Source organism: Rhipicephalus sanguineus, chromosome 5 (assembly GCF_013339695.2).
Source record: "Rhipicephalus sanguineus isolate Rsan-2018 chromosome 5, BIME_Rsan_1.4, whole genome shotgun sequence".
In the NCBI taxonomy this organism is placed as follows: Eukaryota; Metazoa; Arthropoda; class Arachnida; order Ixodida; family Ixodidae; genus Rhipicephalus; species Rhipicephalus sanguineus.
Window position 1 is genome coordinate 24,207,666 of NC_051180.1, and position 15,755 is coordinate 24,223,420.

Below are 15,755 nucleotides of genomic sequence, written 5' to 3' on the forward strand. Positions count from 1 at the left end.
ATATATATCAAACAATTTTAATCGGAAGAAAAACGTCCAATAGGTCTACCCAATTGGAGTTGTACAACCAGTTGGACCAACAAGCATTCCAATTGGGAGGCCAATTGGAATGCTCTGTTCCAATTGTTTTCCAATTGGAATGTGTGCAACCAATTGGACCAACAAGCATTCCAATTGGGAGACCAAATGGCAAAAAGTGGACCAACTGGAATGACCAATTGGAACTGTGAGGTCCAATTGGTCTTTCCTATTGGAGTGCGGCATTCCAGTTGGTTTCCAATTAATCCCATTTGGGACCAATTGCTAGAAACTGGTATGACCAATTGGACCCATTAACTTTTTTTGACTGGGTGGTACACCTTGGTCCCGCTAGATGGCGCCACCTATCCAGCCTGTCAGCGTCTTTAGTTTTTTCACGTTTGCGGATTCGGTATTCTACGTCGCTCTAGCCTCGGTAATGCGGCTGAAATAAGGTGATCGTAAGTGGCGCTCGCACTTCAGCTTATTTTGACTCGGCGGCTGGAGTCTCCGCGAAGCGGATATCGCGAGTAGCCACGAACGACGGTGGATTTGCGAGATAGGGCCGTAAACGTAAAGCCTATCCGGCGAGTAGTTTACGTTCCGTAAACCTTTACGTTCCGTAAACGTTCGCGCATGCGCAGATTCCATCCGGTATCCGGTAACACGGTAACGTAAAGAAGTATACGTTACAAGCTAAAACTCCCTAATATGTTCGCATGGAACGGGCGTCAATGTTAAAAAGTTTTTCTGATACGAGTTTAGAAAGGCAAAATTACGCACGAAAGTCGAGTGACCGTGCACTCACCTGAGCTATGGACACTGTATAGCGCATTCCCTGCCTGAGATGTATGGGTGCCAGCTTCTCGGGCGGACATATCTCTGGTTCGTGCACTATGAGCGGGTACCTCCACACGTTATCCGTAGGCCCGGTTTTGAGCGCGTCCCACTCGGAGGTCAGTTCCAGTTCTGCGGATGCATGCATGGGCCGAGGGTGGCCAAGCAGAAATATGCATTCCATGAGAAGCCCCAACGGGGCGATCGGTGCTTATTTGCGAATGACTAAGGGGTATTATAACAAAAGTGGTTGACGGAAAAGAAAGCGGTCAAGGAGATTCCTTTCTGCACGTCGTCTTCATCAGATAATTAGATTTGCAGAATGATTTATTCCGTATAGAAAGCTTAATTACGGCTGAAACCTTAACGTTCTGCTTCTGCTGCGCATACAGCATATCATTTCGCACGATCGAAGCGGGCAGGGTGTATGCTATGTGGCAATTCGAAATGCGCAAAAAAAACAAAAAAAAAAGAAAACCAATCTTCAGGGTATAATTGCGAAAGCTGCTATTCCGAGGGAAATGGTTTCGAAACCAGTCATCGGGCATCTTTTCAATCGAAGCCTTCAATATTTACCATTACATTTCTTGCATGGTCTCTCGAGTAGCAGAAAAAACTACACGAAAATAAATTATACGGTTTAACATTCATAATCATCGAATTCATGTTTTTTTTCTTTTTCAAACACCACCGGAAATTGGGAAGCCTGCAATTAACTAGGCAAAGCAAATATCATTCTGACGGCCTAAAATGATGAAACCTATGCGTTTCGCAGTGGATCAGATAAGATAACATGAATTGATTGAAGATTTATTCCTTTTCCTCTACACTTCGCCCGAGATTGACGTGGCCGAACGAAAGACAGCAAAACTGATAATGGAAGCTCTTGCTGGTCATGAAGTAGCGCGTATGGCCACAGGATTGTTTCCTCACGTGCGCCCTTCCACATCATGCTTCTCAACTTTTTGTAGTAAACATAAAACAAATTAATAACATTTGCAGTGCTCTTGTTTGCTATCTGATTCTTTCAGAAGCTGAGTCTAACAAAAAAAAGAGCGCTTCAACTTCCGCATAGAGGGCAATTTATGCCACTATACTTTTTGATCGCAGACGCGTATACGTGCACCGAAGCTGATTTATCGCGTTGCGGCCCCAAAGCGTAAGATAAGCTCCCGACTCGTAACTTCGTGTCACATTTATTACTTTTCCCGCTCATAATTTTCGATAATGCAGCTTACGCGCGCTTCGGTGTAAGAAGGTTGGTACGTCCTGCGCGATAAGCCAGCTTTTCGGCAACACCGTTATTTTTGAAAGTGTAAAGCGCATAAGGGAAAGTGAGGCGGTTATCTGAGAAACGGGCAGTCCGGCTTCATGTTTGACCTTACACATTATTAGTTATATTGAAAGTAAAAGTAAAATTTTATCGTTGGGCATAGGCAAGCAATGAGCCTGGCTTTGCTCATGCCCTGGCGGACGGTGTAGGGGCGAACAGGCGGGGACTATGCTTTTATGCAAATTGCCGTTATACGTGTATTGTCTTATCTCTTTGATCTTTCTTGTTCTGCTCCACATGCTACGGCTTCACAAGCAAATAAACTTCGAACTTAATACTCACTAAGCATAATAAGCGGTGCCTAACAACCCGACGCTGTCCGCATATGGTGTTTGGTGTTTAGTGACGCACATCCTGTTTTATGAAAATAAACGTGTTGGATAATTTAGCTGGTTACTTTCGCTGCATCCTTGCAGTCGACTCAGAAAAAAGAAAGAGAGATAAGAAAGCCAGAGTAGGATCGCTGTTTCGAGTGTTTCTCACTCTTTTTCGGTACGTTTCAAGAGTGCGTGTTCAGAAGCATAATCGCGACATTAGATGAAAAAAAGTAAAACAGAAATGTTCCACATAATTTCCCGCATTACCACAGCAAAATTAAACGTTCTCGTAAGAATTACGTTGCACAAGAGAGAAAGGAAGTAAACACAAAACCGGGTGTGGCAAAAACAGCTTGTCGCTCCCGGTAATGTTCACAGCCCCGCTTTCAATTTTGCGCGCTTAAAAAAGTTGCACCCGCTTTATTGATTTCGGATGGCACACTCAAGCAGGGCGGTACAGCCTCAAACCGTTCGGCCAAGCCGGAAGGTCGTTCGGTTATTTTGGCCCCGAGAACCACGGGGCCTGTCATCATGTCCAGGAATTCGGGACATCGACAACTAGCGCCATCTGTTGTGTTGGCTGCTAAGTGGCAGCGTCACTCAATGGGAACCGACCTTTAAACATTTATTGCAGTGCAACGCTTCAATATACGCCTAAATCACTTCGTCCATACAATATGGGAGTCATTATGCCACGGTGCGAGAAGTTTTGCTTTATTCCCATTAACTTCCTGGGTTCGAGAGCCACTTTTATGTGCTATGTGAAACTCCATAGGATATCATTTAAAAATTTATATAAAAACAATGCGCCCTCACCTGCTTAAATCACTGAAGGGACCCAATCTCGATGATTCAATATTCGTACCTGTGAAGTTTGGCGAATGTCGGCGAAGTTTCTGAGGTTCGACGGGAACTTTTGTCTAAGGTGCATTGCAGCGAAACCACCTTATAGGGGTGCATACGCTTCATAGTGTTTACGGTTGCCCTAAAACAGGTGAAAATGTCAGTGTTCTTATATAAGCTTGTTTTTCTTGAAGCTGCTAAAGATATGGAGGGTATGAATACTTTGGAGGTTTTAAGTTGTTAATTAGCAATGAGAAGTCTTAGGTTAATTAGAGCAGATGGTCAAAAATGAGAATAGCTCCTCGTAATTCAAAGTAGGTAAGAAATGACAAGATATATTGATACGAATACAAATTTTGCTCCACTGGGTGTAAGTAATCAAGGGTACTTATGAATTTAACAATTTACTTAAAACTTATTGGTGAAGGCGGTTAGTATAGAAGGACATGTATATTATATATATATATTTAGATATAGTATTGCAATGCACGCCATTAATATTAGATGGCTGTCGCATGCAAGTAACTAGCAGTAGATACTGTTATAGCCAATTAGTAATCAAAGGTATAAGCGATATGGTAATTGTACTCTGTCATTACTAATACTTACACTTTGAGGTAAATAGAAGAGGGGTAAATAAGAATCAACTAATCGGAGGATTGCGTTGTAATGCATCACATGGAAGTAGAGACGAAGAGGATCAAAGATATAAGAATCTTAGGTTGCTAATTAGTGATTAGGGGTATTGCAGCTTAATTACTATGGACAATTAACAGAGTTGACAATGACCCCCAAGAATTCACGCTGAGTGAGATTTACTCAGCAACATTATGCACATTTGCACCCTGACCATATAAGTAATCACTTGTGATGAATTCACCAATTTTAAGGTTATAATAGAAATCTTTCAGTACAGAAGGATATGTACATGATATATACAGGGTATTCAATGTATGAAATTACCATCCGAGATAGATAGTAACATGCAATTATCTTTAGTGATAGTTATCGGTAATTAGTAATCAGGGATTATTTGGGGAAAATCTATGGAACCTAGCAATTAAAGCTATCAAATAAAAGATATGCCAAAGATGACAATTATAGTTTATTAGTGATCGTTCTAGGCAGTTGCCAAGTGCGGGTATATGGTCAATAAATTAATAGGTCGACAACATAGTAATGCATCAAATGAAAGCATATAGGAAGAGGCTGAATATATTTGGAATGTTTGCTAATTGGCATTTAGGGGCTCTGCAGCGTAATTAATATTAATATTTTTTACAGCAGAGTTATGCCCACGCTTTGTACTACTCGCGATGTAGACAAAACACAATCATCATTATGACGCGCACTCAGCATAGCTGTGTGTAGTTAAGCCATGTTAATCATAGCCAATTGTAATTAAGTTTAGTTGAGCACGATGAAAACTAATTAGCCAAGCATAATACATCCAAAAGGCTAATTAGTCCTAATTAAGCCGAGTTGAGATTCTAGTCTGCGTAGTCATGCCGAGCTCGGCAAGAGATGCCGAGCGATACCGATATATTAATTATGAGTGAGCCTAATTAGTATTATTTACGTTAATTAACTCATTAGGTCTAGACTGACTTACGGTGAAAGCTCGTCGAGATGAAGCCTCGAGTATGTAGATTATGCTAATTAAGCTCATTAGCGTAATTAAGCTAATTAAGACATACTTAATGCTAGCTTGACTAGGGATGCAAGTTAAGCGAGACCAAGTTCCAAGTGTGGAAATTATACCTATTACGCTAATTATTCCAATTAATCTGATTAAGCTAATTAACCTATTTGGTGTTGTGACTGCCGAGCGATACCCAATGGAACCCGATCAACGCTTAGTCTATACTCGTGATTACCAATGTGACCCCGTGAACACTTCGTGCATCGGCGTGTGAATGCACGTGTGTGTAGTCAAGCCAAGACCAGCCAAGTGCCCACGAGCTCTGCTCTAGCCCAGGTTTGCGCGACTCAGTGCAAGATGCGCAAATTTTTAAAATTAGGTCAGCTACGCAGAATTCACGGTAAGAGTATCTTACTAATGTTGATCTACATTCGCACCTTGGTACACAGTGCATTACTAATGAATGGTGACAATGCATTCAACATATGTTCAATTTAGGCGTGAAAGCTGTCAGTGTAGGACCTCAGTAAAATAGATAGATAGTATCTAATCTATGCAGCTATAGATCTCAATCTATGCAGTTACAGTACAATGGTGGGAAGTAGTACAAGATCATTCATTATTATCAGTCATAAATATCATTAATTCGTAATCAATTATATTTATTCGTTCAATATAGATACCATCTATCACCGACAAGTGTCAAGAGAAACGTTTACGAGAGATGACGATTTAAAGGAGTACTGCGTTGAAAACGGCGCGAAAATAGACCTTTTTCAAGCGATCGCAGAACCCCCCGCGGTCGCGCGAAGCACTATGGGAAAAGTGTGTAGGGCGAGCCCGCCGGCTGTTCCGTCGCTCGCTGCTCGTTGGCGCCGTGGGAGCACCAAACGAAAAAAAACGCGTCGCCGCTGATTGACTATTAATAAATCCTAAATACTACACATGTCTGAACGCATCTGCGTGTATCTCTACGCATAAAATGCGAAAGGAATGATGCAGTCAATGTAGGTATTACCGAGCCGGATGTAGCAGTTAAGCGGCGTGCGAGTTATCACGTGCCTATACATGCAGTCAAAACGTGCTATCGTGAGCAATGTGAGCTGGAACACCGAATTCGTACTTATTCATTGATTACTTGTTCACAAGCCGCAATGGCATTTAATGCCATAGCGGCTCGTGATCGGGTTTAACCGAACTGTAGGTGTTACAGTGTTCAGGTATACAGATGATTATTTGATTTTAATTGACCAGTCACGCGCTGTATAAAGAAGTGAGCACATACTAAACGTGTTTAAAGAAAAATGGATGGGCTGAGAATTCACTTGTGAGATGCCTTGCTCTGGTAACTTGCAGTTTCTTGATACATGCTTTTAAGTTTCACCGTGGAGCATGTTTGCGGGCAGTATAGCTAGCGTTCAGTGAAATGGGTGTTTAATTTCGCGTCGGCGCATTCGAATATTGTTAAACGAGGAATTGTGATGTCATGATTACGCACAGCATTGGAAAAATACTTGCGCACATAAGATGAGCAGTAATTTCCTGCTGCAAAGTGATCAAAGAGGTGGGATATCCTGCGTATCGCTGTATCGGTTTGCGAAAATCTGTTCGCATGGCAAACAAAGATTAACACGGACGTCCTCCATCCGTAAATAATGAAGAAACTAGAAATATTGCAGGTATTCTACACATGTATAAGAAGTCGCATGGCCTGAAGAACGTAGGGAAGCGATGTGGGGGTGAAGGTTGTGTTTGCCGCCCCAAATAAGCTTAGTCGCATTAAGGTCGCAGAAGTTTGCCGTGGGCACAGAAAAATGCGGCCAGAGGCATGCCAGTTGTTTTATAGATTGTGTAGTAGTTAAACGCAAATTTCTCTTTCTTCTGTACACATGTACATCGGCCACACTGGTCGATGTATTAATACGCGCCTCAGCGAGCATCGAAATTCATTGAATGGAGCCGTCTCATCTCGGATCGCTATGTCAGTCATGAAAATGTAACCCCTTTTTCGAAAGCACAGTAATTTTGTACCATCAACCTAATCGGACAACGCGAGAAATTTCGGAGGCATATCATGTCACAATTCGCCACACTTTGTGTCAGTCACCCTCCTCAGCCGTTACAAGACAAGGAATTCAGCTTTATTAATCGACTGTAAGCACGCGCCTTGGTTGTTTGACTTTTTGTGCCTCTTTATAACACGCGCGACGCCCTCCCATTCTTGTATATATGCCTTTTTTCACGCGTGCAACAAACTTTCAGTTGTGTGTGAGCGCTGGTTTGTGCATTTCCTTCCTTGTACTGCTCCGTTCTTTTTTCGCTCTAAGTATTATTCCAACATGTTGTTATAGCACCAACGAAGGTTAGTAGGCACTTATCGTTCGCTATATATATGGTGCGAGCGACGCAATGAATGTATCTCATTTCCCCAAATGCCGACTACACTTTCTAGTGTACTCTTTAAATATCATAACCTCACACTGTATACTCGTCGACAGTGTCGATGGACGTTGATTCCAAATGCATCGGCGAATCATATACCGCTCCCGCACTTCATATAGGCAACCGAGTTGTATTTTTTTTTTCATTTATGCCGTAAGGCGCACTGGCGCAAAAAGAAAATAAAAGATGACGCTTCTGAGCCGCTCAACTGGTCCAACAGTGGGACAGATGGAAATCGTCGAGAGGCCGTCGCAGCTAAACACTGAAGTTCGTGATTGAATTGCGCAGTAACATGTTGCACCTTGCCAAATTCACTGTGCCTAAAGCCTGTTTCACATGCGAGCGACCGAGCGGCGGGGCCCGCAGCGATCGAGCGGCAGCAGGACGCTCGGACGCGGCTTCGTTTCACATGCACCGCTCTTGCGCGGCGCGCGCCTCTGCGATGCGCAGTGATGGTTGTGGGAAGCGCCCGTTATCCGCGGGTTTCCTTTCTCCGGGCTCGCTTGTTTTGGTGCGCTTGGGTTGCAAGTTTCACGAGCCTTCTACTTCGGTGATCGAATTTCACGCGCCTAAACCTTGAATGATGAAAATGTGCAGTGTATCAGAGTGCAATTAAACAACTTCAGTAGTCACGTTTATTTCTGTTCCAGCTTTCTTTTTTTACCACGCAAGTCATGTTGCACGCCCATACACTTGGCCATGGAAAAGCGAAAGAAAGAATTGTTTTGGGGGTTTTAAGCTTTCACAGGGCTTTCGGTGGCTTTTGCTCTCGAATGCCGCAAGGCGCTGGTGCGCCGTATGGGCCGGCAACCGGATGCAAGCGGCCCAGTCGACGACATTGTGGGTTTGTGAAGGAGCTCGTCTCTTTTTTTTTTTTTTTTTTGCCTATGGGCATTCTGCACTAAAGAGGCGGCGGCATTTGTCGTCTTCGGGGTACGTGACCACTAAAAAAAAAAAGGGAAAAGAAAACAGTAACTGTTCGAACGTGCTGCACCCGAGTAGTAAAAAAAAAAACTGAAACGTCTACTGCGAACAAGTGCGGAGTGTCGTAGGTTCCCCCTGTCCGGACCTATGTTGGTGTCACGATTCGATAAAAATACAAAAGAACAAAATGACACGTGCAAACGATTTGTCTGCTTTGATGGAAGCGCAGTAAAGAACAACAAAAGGAAAAGAACGGCGTTTTCTACACTGCCAGCTCGTTGCAGCGAATGTCGTCTGCTAGGAAACCGAGTCGGAGCGAGTTCCTCCCGGCGCGCGCGGCTGCTCTCGTCTCCATCCCTACGGTCACGTGCTCCCCGCGTCACTGCTCCCCCATTGGTTGACCTTGGGCAGCCGCTCTGCCGCTCGCGAATTTTCCAACTCTGGCGATCTCGATCGCGCGTCCACTGGTCGCTCGAAAAAACCTGTTTTTGGGCTTCCGCGACGGCAGCCGCTCCGCTCTTGGAGCAAAATCGCTGCATGTGAAACAGGCTTAAGAAGTCCTGGCACGGCGCAAGCGGAAAGCTACAGCGCGAGGCCCGCGCGCTCGTCGCGGCGGCTGCTGCGGCGTACACACATTTCCCATGAGCGCTTGCGCGCCCGTTGGTGGCGCTCGTGTGCTTGAAAAAGGTCTATTGGACGAAGGCTAAGGAAAAAACACCAATACAAGCGCTCGCACATTGTTGAGTTACGCAAAACACTGGGTGCAGAAGATCCTGATGTAAGAGAAACAATATGCAGAAGGGTGTCTTCAAGGGCCAGTTGCTACATGTTACTGCACTCAAAACCGCACGAAAACGGCAGGAAGGCTAACGAACAAAGGAACAGCGCTTCTGTTGTTTGTTCCTAAGCCTTCGCCCCGTTTTTGCGCTGTTTGAAACGCAGTAACATGTACCAACTGACCCTTCGAGACACCCTTCTGCAATTTAAAGGAGTAATTAAATGTACTGATAGTTTTAGAAAAGTAATACTTAAGTGCAGATATATGATAAAAATAAATTGAGGCATATGATTGCAAAGCATCAGATGATAGTCTAAAGAGAGAGGGTGAATGCATTGCGAGATTCTTGCTAATGAACCTTTTCAAGCAATCCCAGAAAGCCCCGCGGGAGCATGGCGCACTATGGGAAAAGTTTGTACACCGAGCGAGCCGGCCGTTCGGTCGCCCGCGGCTCGTTGGTGCCGTTGGAGCACGAAACGAAAGGAACGTACACGTCGCGGCATGTTGAATATTCTTACATCGTAAAAGAGTACACTTATCCAAACGCATCTGCCTGTATATCTACACATGAAATGTGAAAGGAATAACACAGTCAGTGTAGGTATTGCCGAGCGTATGTATATCGGACGTAGCACTTAATCGATATGTGCGTTATCGCGTGCCGATGCCGTCACGACGTTCGTTTGTCAATAATGTGAGCGGAACACCGAATTCATGTTTAGTGTATGAATACTTGGAAGGTGTGTCGTATTGAAATGCCATAGAATTTTCCGCCTCAGCATTTGGTCACTTTTGCGCTTGCTCACTGCGTTTAGCCTTTATGGCGTATTTCAGAGTTAATTTCAGTGTTAGAGACTCATGTTGCGCACGACTACACATATCTATGGCATGCATTCACCTGCAAGCAAACACGTGAAAGTACAACCAGCGTTTCTAAATGCAACAACTGCAGTTAGTATCAAAGAAGGGCGCTAGAATCTTATCATTTGTTATATACATGTATATGCGGTGCGAGCGACGCGCACGCGGTCTAATCAGTCTCTCGAGTACTCTGTAAATATCACAACCTCACCTTGCGCTCGTCGACAGTGCCGTTGGACGTTGATTCCAAGTGGATGCGCGAATTGTATAGACCGCTCCTGGACTTCATCTAGGAAGCCACGTTGTATCGTTTTATTTAATTTTTGCTGCAGGGCTGGGGTCTCAAACGTGAGTCGCACGTGACTGACTTCGTCCCATCCTTTTATTGGTCATCTCTAGAACGGAGGAAGCCTTAAAGGGGTCAAGAGGAAACTGCGCACAGGCAAAAACCAAACGTATGCGCTAAGGAGGAAAGCAAAGTCACTGTCAATATGGATAAGAAAGTTAAAATAGCTGAGGAGCTTTACAAATATCTGTACAGTAGCCAGGACAACGAAGACGATAACGTAAGAAGTAGATTAGCAGGCCACAGGAATCGGACAACCCACCAGTAATGACATGGGAAGTAATGAAATCCTTAGAGCGAACGCAAAGAGGCAATTGCCGCTGATTAGGATCAGGTAACATCAGACTTTGAAAGACGGTGGACAGATTGTTTTAGAAAAACTGGCCACCATGTATAGAAAGTGTCTCTTGACGATGAAGGTACGAGAATCTTAGAATTATTTTAAAATCACCTTAATTCATAACAAAGACGACGTCAAGGGCTTGAAATATTACATGCCGATCTGCTTACTGTCCGTTGTCTACAAGCGATTTAAAAATATAGCAAGATTCCGTACAGGCTACTCGACAATAAACACATTCACACGGTCAATGAAGTGATAGAGAAATGCGCGGAATATAACCAACCCCTATATATAGCCGTCAGAGATTACGAGAAGGTATTTGATTCGGTCGAGATGGCAGCAGTCATTCAGGCACAACGGAATCAGGGCGTCGACGAACCGTATATAAAAATACTGGAAGAAATCTTAGATTTAGGTGCACGTTAAAGAACCCAAAGTGGTCAATAATTCTGCAGCACTCCAATATAGCGTCCCACATAATCATATCGTGGTTTTGGGACATTAAACGCCACTAGTACTACTACTACTAATAACAATAATAACAATTATTATTATTATTATTATTATTATTATTATTATTATTTTTAGTAGTAGTAGTAGTAGTAGTAGTAGTAGTAGTAGTAGTAGTAGCATTACTAAGGCTTGAAACTGGTAGAGTGTTGGTTTATGTAAATTGAATTACCACAAATTAAAGCTTGAAGCATTTATATTCAACCTGTTTTATTGTTTTCTCCACGGTGCATCGGTTTAAACCGCACTCGTATTAAGCGTCTAGCCGGGTTGTGGATATCACAACTTGCAATCTCACTGCAAAAAAAATACATATACACAGACCAGGAGGAGCCATTTCTTTACTTGTACACCGCCAAAATACGGACACACTGCGCTGTAGCTTTTCGGATGCGACAGCAGCCCCAGAAGATGGCCTAGCGAATAAAGCAAGCAAGACTAGAGAAATATCATAGCCTTCTCCCTTTATATCTCGATTTTTTTTTATCCTGCGGCAAGAGCATGCGTAATTCCGAAGTATCCATGTGCGCATTCACATGGATACTTCCGAATGATTGATAAGCAGATGCTTGTGATGGAACATGCGAATATATTCATTTAGGCAGAACTCTGTGCGTGACACTCCCGCATTAATGATGACACGTGTGTACGAGGTTGTTTTAGATGCGAAGTATCTTAAGGCGGAGCTCAATCCGGTGGTGGTGGTGTGCGGCGTGACCACCCTTACTGCGCATGCGCATACCCTCTCCACACACCTCCTCTCCACTCACCCTCTCCCATTCCCCTCTCCACTTTCCCTCTCCCCCTCTCCCATACCCCTCTCCCTTCGCCTTTCCACTCTTCCTCTGAAACGCGGGCTAGACATGCCGAAATTCTCTCCTGCGTAACGCCGCGATGAGCTCGAGCGCATGCGCGTCCCCTCCCCTTCTCTCTCCTACCCTACGCTGCCCCCCTCTCGCCCGCCTGTCGACCGCGTTCCCCGCTCGCCCTGTGAGAATTAACGGCCAGGCTAGATGAAAGATACGACGCGCGTAGCTTCCCTCTTCGCGTTCCACGACGCGAGGTCGGTAGCATGCCCAACGAACGCCAACGGAACGCGATCGTGCAAGTGCTCTGGCTTCGCATCGCCTCATGGTCCCCTTTAGCGGGAGATGGTGTAATTTTTTCACGCATTATTCTTGTTGTCCCCAAGCGGCCTACGTAAACAATAATAATTTAAGGGTCTTTACGTGCCATAACCCCATTGCCATTATCACCAAGCCGCAGTGGGAGATTCTGTGATAGGTTTAAACATCCGGGGGTCTACAACGTGCATCTAACAGACCTAAGTAAGCATGTGTTCTTGCATTTCGTCCCCGCCGGAATACGATCGCCGTGGCAGGTAATAGAACACGCGACCTCGCTAATCAGCCAATTGCTTCCACGGTGTTGGCGGCGTCAACAAAAAATCATCACGTGATGACATCACAATGAGGCGTTATTATGACGTCACACATTCCCAAAATTACGTAATTATGACGGCATGATGACGTCACATAACGTGACTTCATCACATGACATTGTCGCATTGCACTGCCTCTGTGATCGGTTGGCCAATTACGGAGGCAGTGCAAAACCACGTTAGGTGCAGAAAGCTTTTGCACGAGGGTGGGGCAGAACAGACACATCGAATGACGACAAGAAGAAAACTTTCACCTTCGAGTCGTCTTAGTCTAATGCATAAGGGGCCCAGTGCGTTTTTTTTATACGAATGACAGGCCTTAGTCTACGAGAAGTACTTCTCGCAAACGTAGTCACGAGGCATGCGCTTTCGATCTTTCCTTGGTAGGGCACGAGCCCGCACTTGCAACTACACCGGGTCACTAGGAGCTTTGAAAATCACAAGCCATACAACACTGCCCTCTTAATTAATGATATTACTTAGCACCCTCTAGTGTTTATTGGCATTACTGTACGATTGAGATGATGGCGATGAGTGATGCGAGGAAACCGAAGAATTTCATGATGTAAGATTTCTGACAAATTCGGTCCGTCACTTAGCAGACGAATATCGTGTCTACTAAGTATGAAAATAATCAAAAAGTAGGCCATGCCTTTAAGAGGGGGGTCACACTTTCTGCGAGATGTGAGTCGCGCACTGCAACACACTGATTTCAGCGTCATTGACTGCAGCACGTGGCTTCAGTTAAGCTCCCATTGCGAGAAGCTCAATGCGGCCACTCTAGAAGCGCCACGAACCAACACAGAAAAAAAGTGGGGCTCATCACGTAAGAAAAACAGAGTATGTACATTGCCTACGGTACGTAACGAAATGCAGGGAAAGAACTCCACTTGCAGACTTGCAGACCATCGCCGTGGTATAGGTAAGGCCTGCGTTAATAATATCCGAGATTTAACGTCCCAAAACCAGGATATGATTATGAGAGACGCCGTAGTGGAGTGCTCCGGAATACATGACCATCCGGTGTTCTTTAACGTGCACTAACATCGCACAGTACACGGGCCCCTAGCATTTCGCATTCATCGAAATGCTACCGCCGCGGCCAGGATCGAACTCGCGACCTTCCGGTTAGCAGCCGAGCACCATATTTACTGCTCCACCGAGGCGGACAAGGCCTGCGTTGACAGCAATGTTTACCTTCTGGCAGCACGGTAACAGGGCAGTTCAGTGCCTTGCAACTGTTATAATGGGGGGTACACCCCGCTATTGTAAGAGTTGCACACACACTAGCGATGTGTATGTGTGCTTCTTTTCGTTTTCTGTCCCCTCTCGGCGCGCTTTTTCACGCTCAACAGTGAACTAATTGACTAAAAAAAAGAAAGATATTCGTGGAAGGTTGCTCAGCTTGCGTTTAACAACTTTCAGTGTAATCCACTATTTGAGAAACATCGCCTCGTGAGGTGCTATGTTGTCTATCGGTAAACAAAGGCACGACACAGAGAATAAACATAAAACGGCTTTTCGAGAACCTTCCACGTCACTTGCTCACATAAGCAAAAGATTTTAACTCGTAATGAAAATATTAAATGGGTCCTGACGAGAGACTTCTTAACGAACTTTACCATGTAAAAATAGAAACAAGCTATTTTGTCCAGAATAAGACTGGCTGCAAGAACCGGGTTTCAAGCCGCGACCTCCTGCAATTGTACAGACCAGCATAACATAATAATAATAATTGTTGAGGTTTAGCATCCCAAAACCCCGATATGATTATGAGAGACGCCGTAGCGGAGGGCTCCGGAAATTTCGACCACCTGGGGTTCTTTAACATACACCTAAATCTAAGTACACGGGCCTCTTGCGTTTTCGTCTCCATCGAAAATATGGCCGCCGCGGCCGGTATTCGATCCCGCGACCAGCGGGTCAGCAGTCGAGCACCTTATTCACTAGACCACCCTGAAGGGTTGCAGATCGGCATAGGCAGTCAAACAAGAAGGCGGGTTTCACGATACCTTATATCAGTCTAATCTGTTTCAGCCATTTTTGACCAACACTTAGCGGAAAGGAAAACGCGGCCTGGGTAGCATGTCATGAGCATAATGAAGTCGGTGCTTTCCGGCGTCTTTAGTTATCCACTGAAACGCGTTCTTGGGCTAGTGGGTGCATTGTCTGACAAAAATTTGGAGGCACAAAGGAACGAGGACAAGAAATGACAGGAGTGGTGCCAAACTAAAAACTGTTTTAGTGGAAAGAACATTGCATTCCAGGTAGCTTCACGCGCATGGGCGAGTCACATTGACAATCACGGTAACAGAATGACAACCTACTTTGAGTTATCAAGACTTGTCTAAAAAGTGCAATTCGTTGCGATATAAATTCAAGGAAGGCACACTAACACATTGGGCACTCTTCTTATTTATGCAAAAAGCCTCCAACAATTCTCTGGCCACTTGGTTTCGAATTTTCCCAAGCACCCCGGTTTCGAAAAACCGGGGCGCGCATGCGCAGGACTTGCAGTGCGAAGGCAAGTGTAAACCAGATACATTGTTAAGAGAGGCTTCATGTTCCTTTAATCGGATATTTAAACATCGACCAGTCTGGCCGATGTATGTCCTACCACAGCTGAGGGGTATTTCGTAAACCACCCCAACTACGCCTGGGCAATACGGTTTTATATGCTGTTTGTCATAGGCGGCCTTATTGTTTTAGGGGCGAAGCTCCTTAAGGCGGCACCCGTTCGTCCCTCGTAGTCGTAGTAGTAGTCGTAGTGCGTAACCAGTCTTACGCTTTGACCTCCAAGGTGGTGCCGGTGGGAGATTTTTCCTGTGCGTTGTTGAACAATAAAAAATTCGCAGCGTGCGCGTTAACTAAAAGCCGAATTCTTCTGTCTCTCATTCCCCATTAGCAGCCACTGGCATGTTCCAGTAGGAAACGTTAGTAGAAGTAGAAGTGTAAGTGTTAGCTAAAAGCCGACTTCTTCTGTCTCTCATTCCCATTAGCAGCCATTGTTTACCTTTCCAGTAGGAAACGTTAGTAGAAGTAGAAGTGTAAGTGTTAGCTAAAAGCCGACTTCTTCTGTCTCTCATTCCCATTAGCAGCCATTGTTTACCTCCAAGGTAG

At 44.7% G+C, this 15,755-nt stretch overlaps 1 protein-coding gene across 1 annotated transcript in view; it reads right to left on the reverse strand.

Annotated features, from left to right (window-relative positions):
- The window catches only part of LOC119393786 (uncharacterized), a 57,490-nt gene that overhangs the window by 24,699 nt on the left and 17,036 nt on the right, over nt 1-15,755 (reverse strand). Inside the window, exon 5 of the mRNA XM_049415877.1 lies at nt 827-987. Within this exon, the coding sequence (XP_049271834.1) occupies nt 827-987 (161 nt within the window). The remainder of the gene's footprint in view (nt 1-826; nt 988-15,755) is intronic.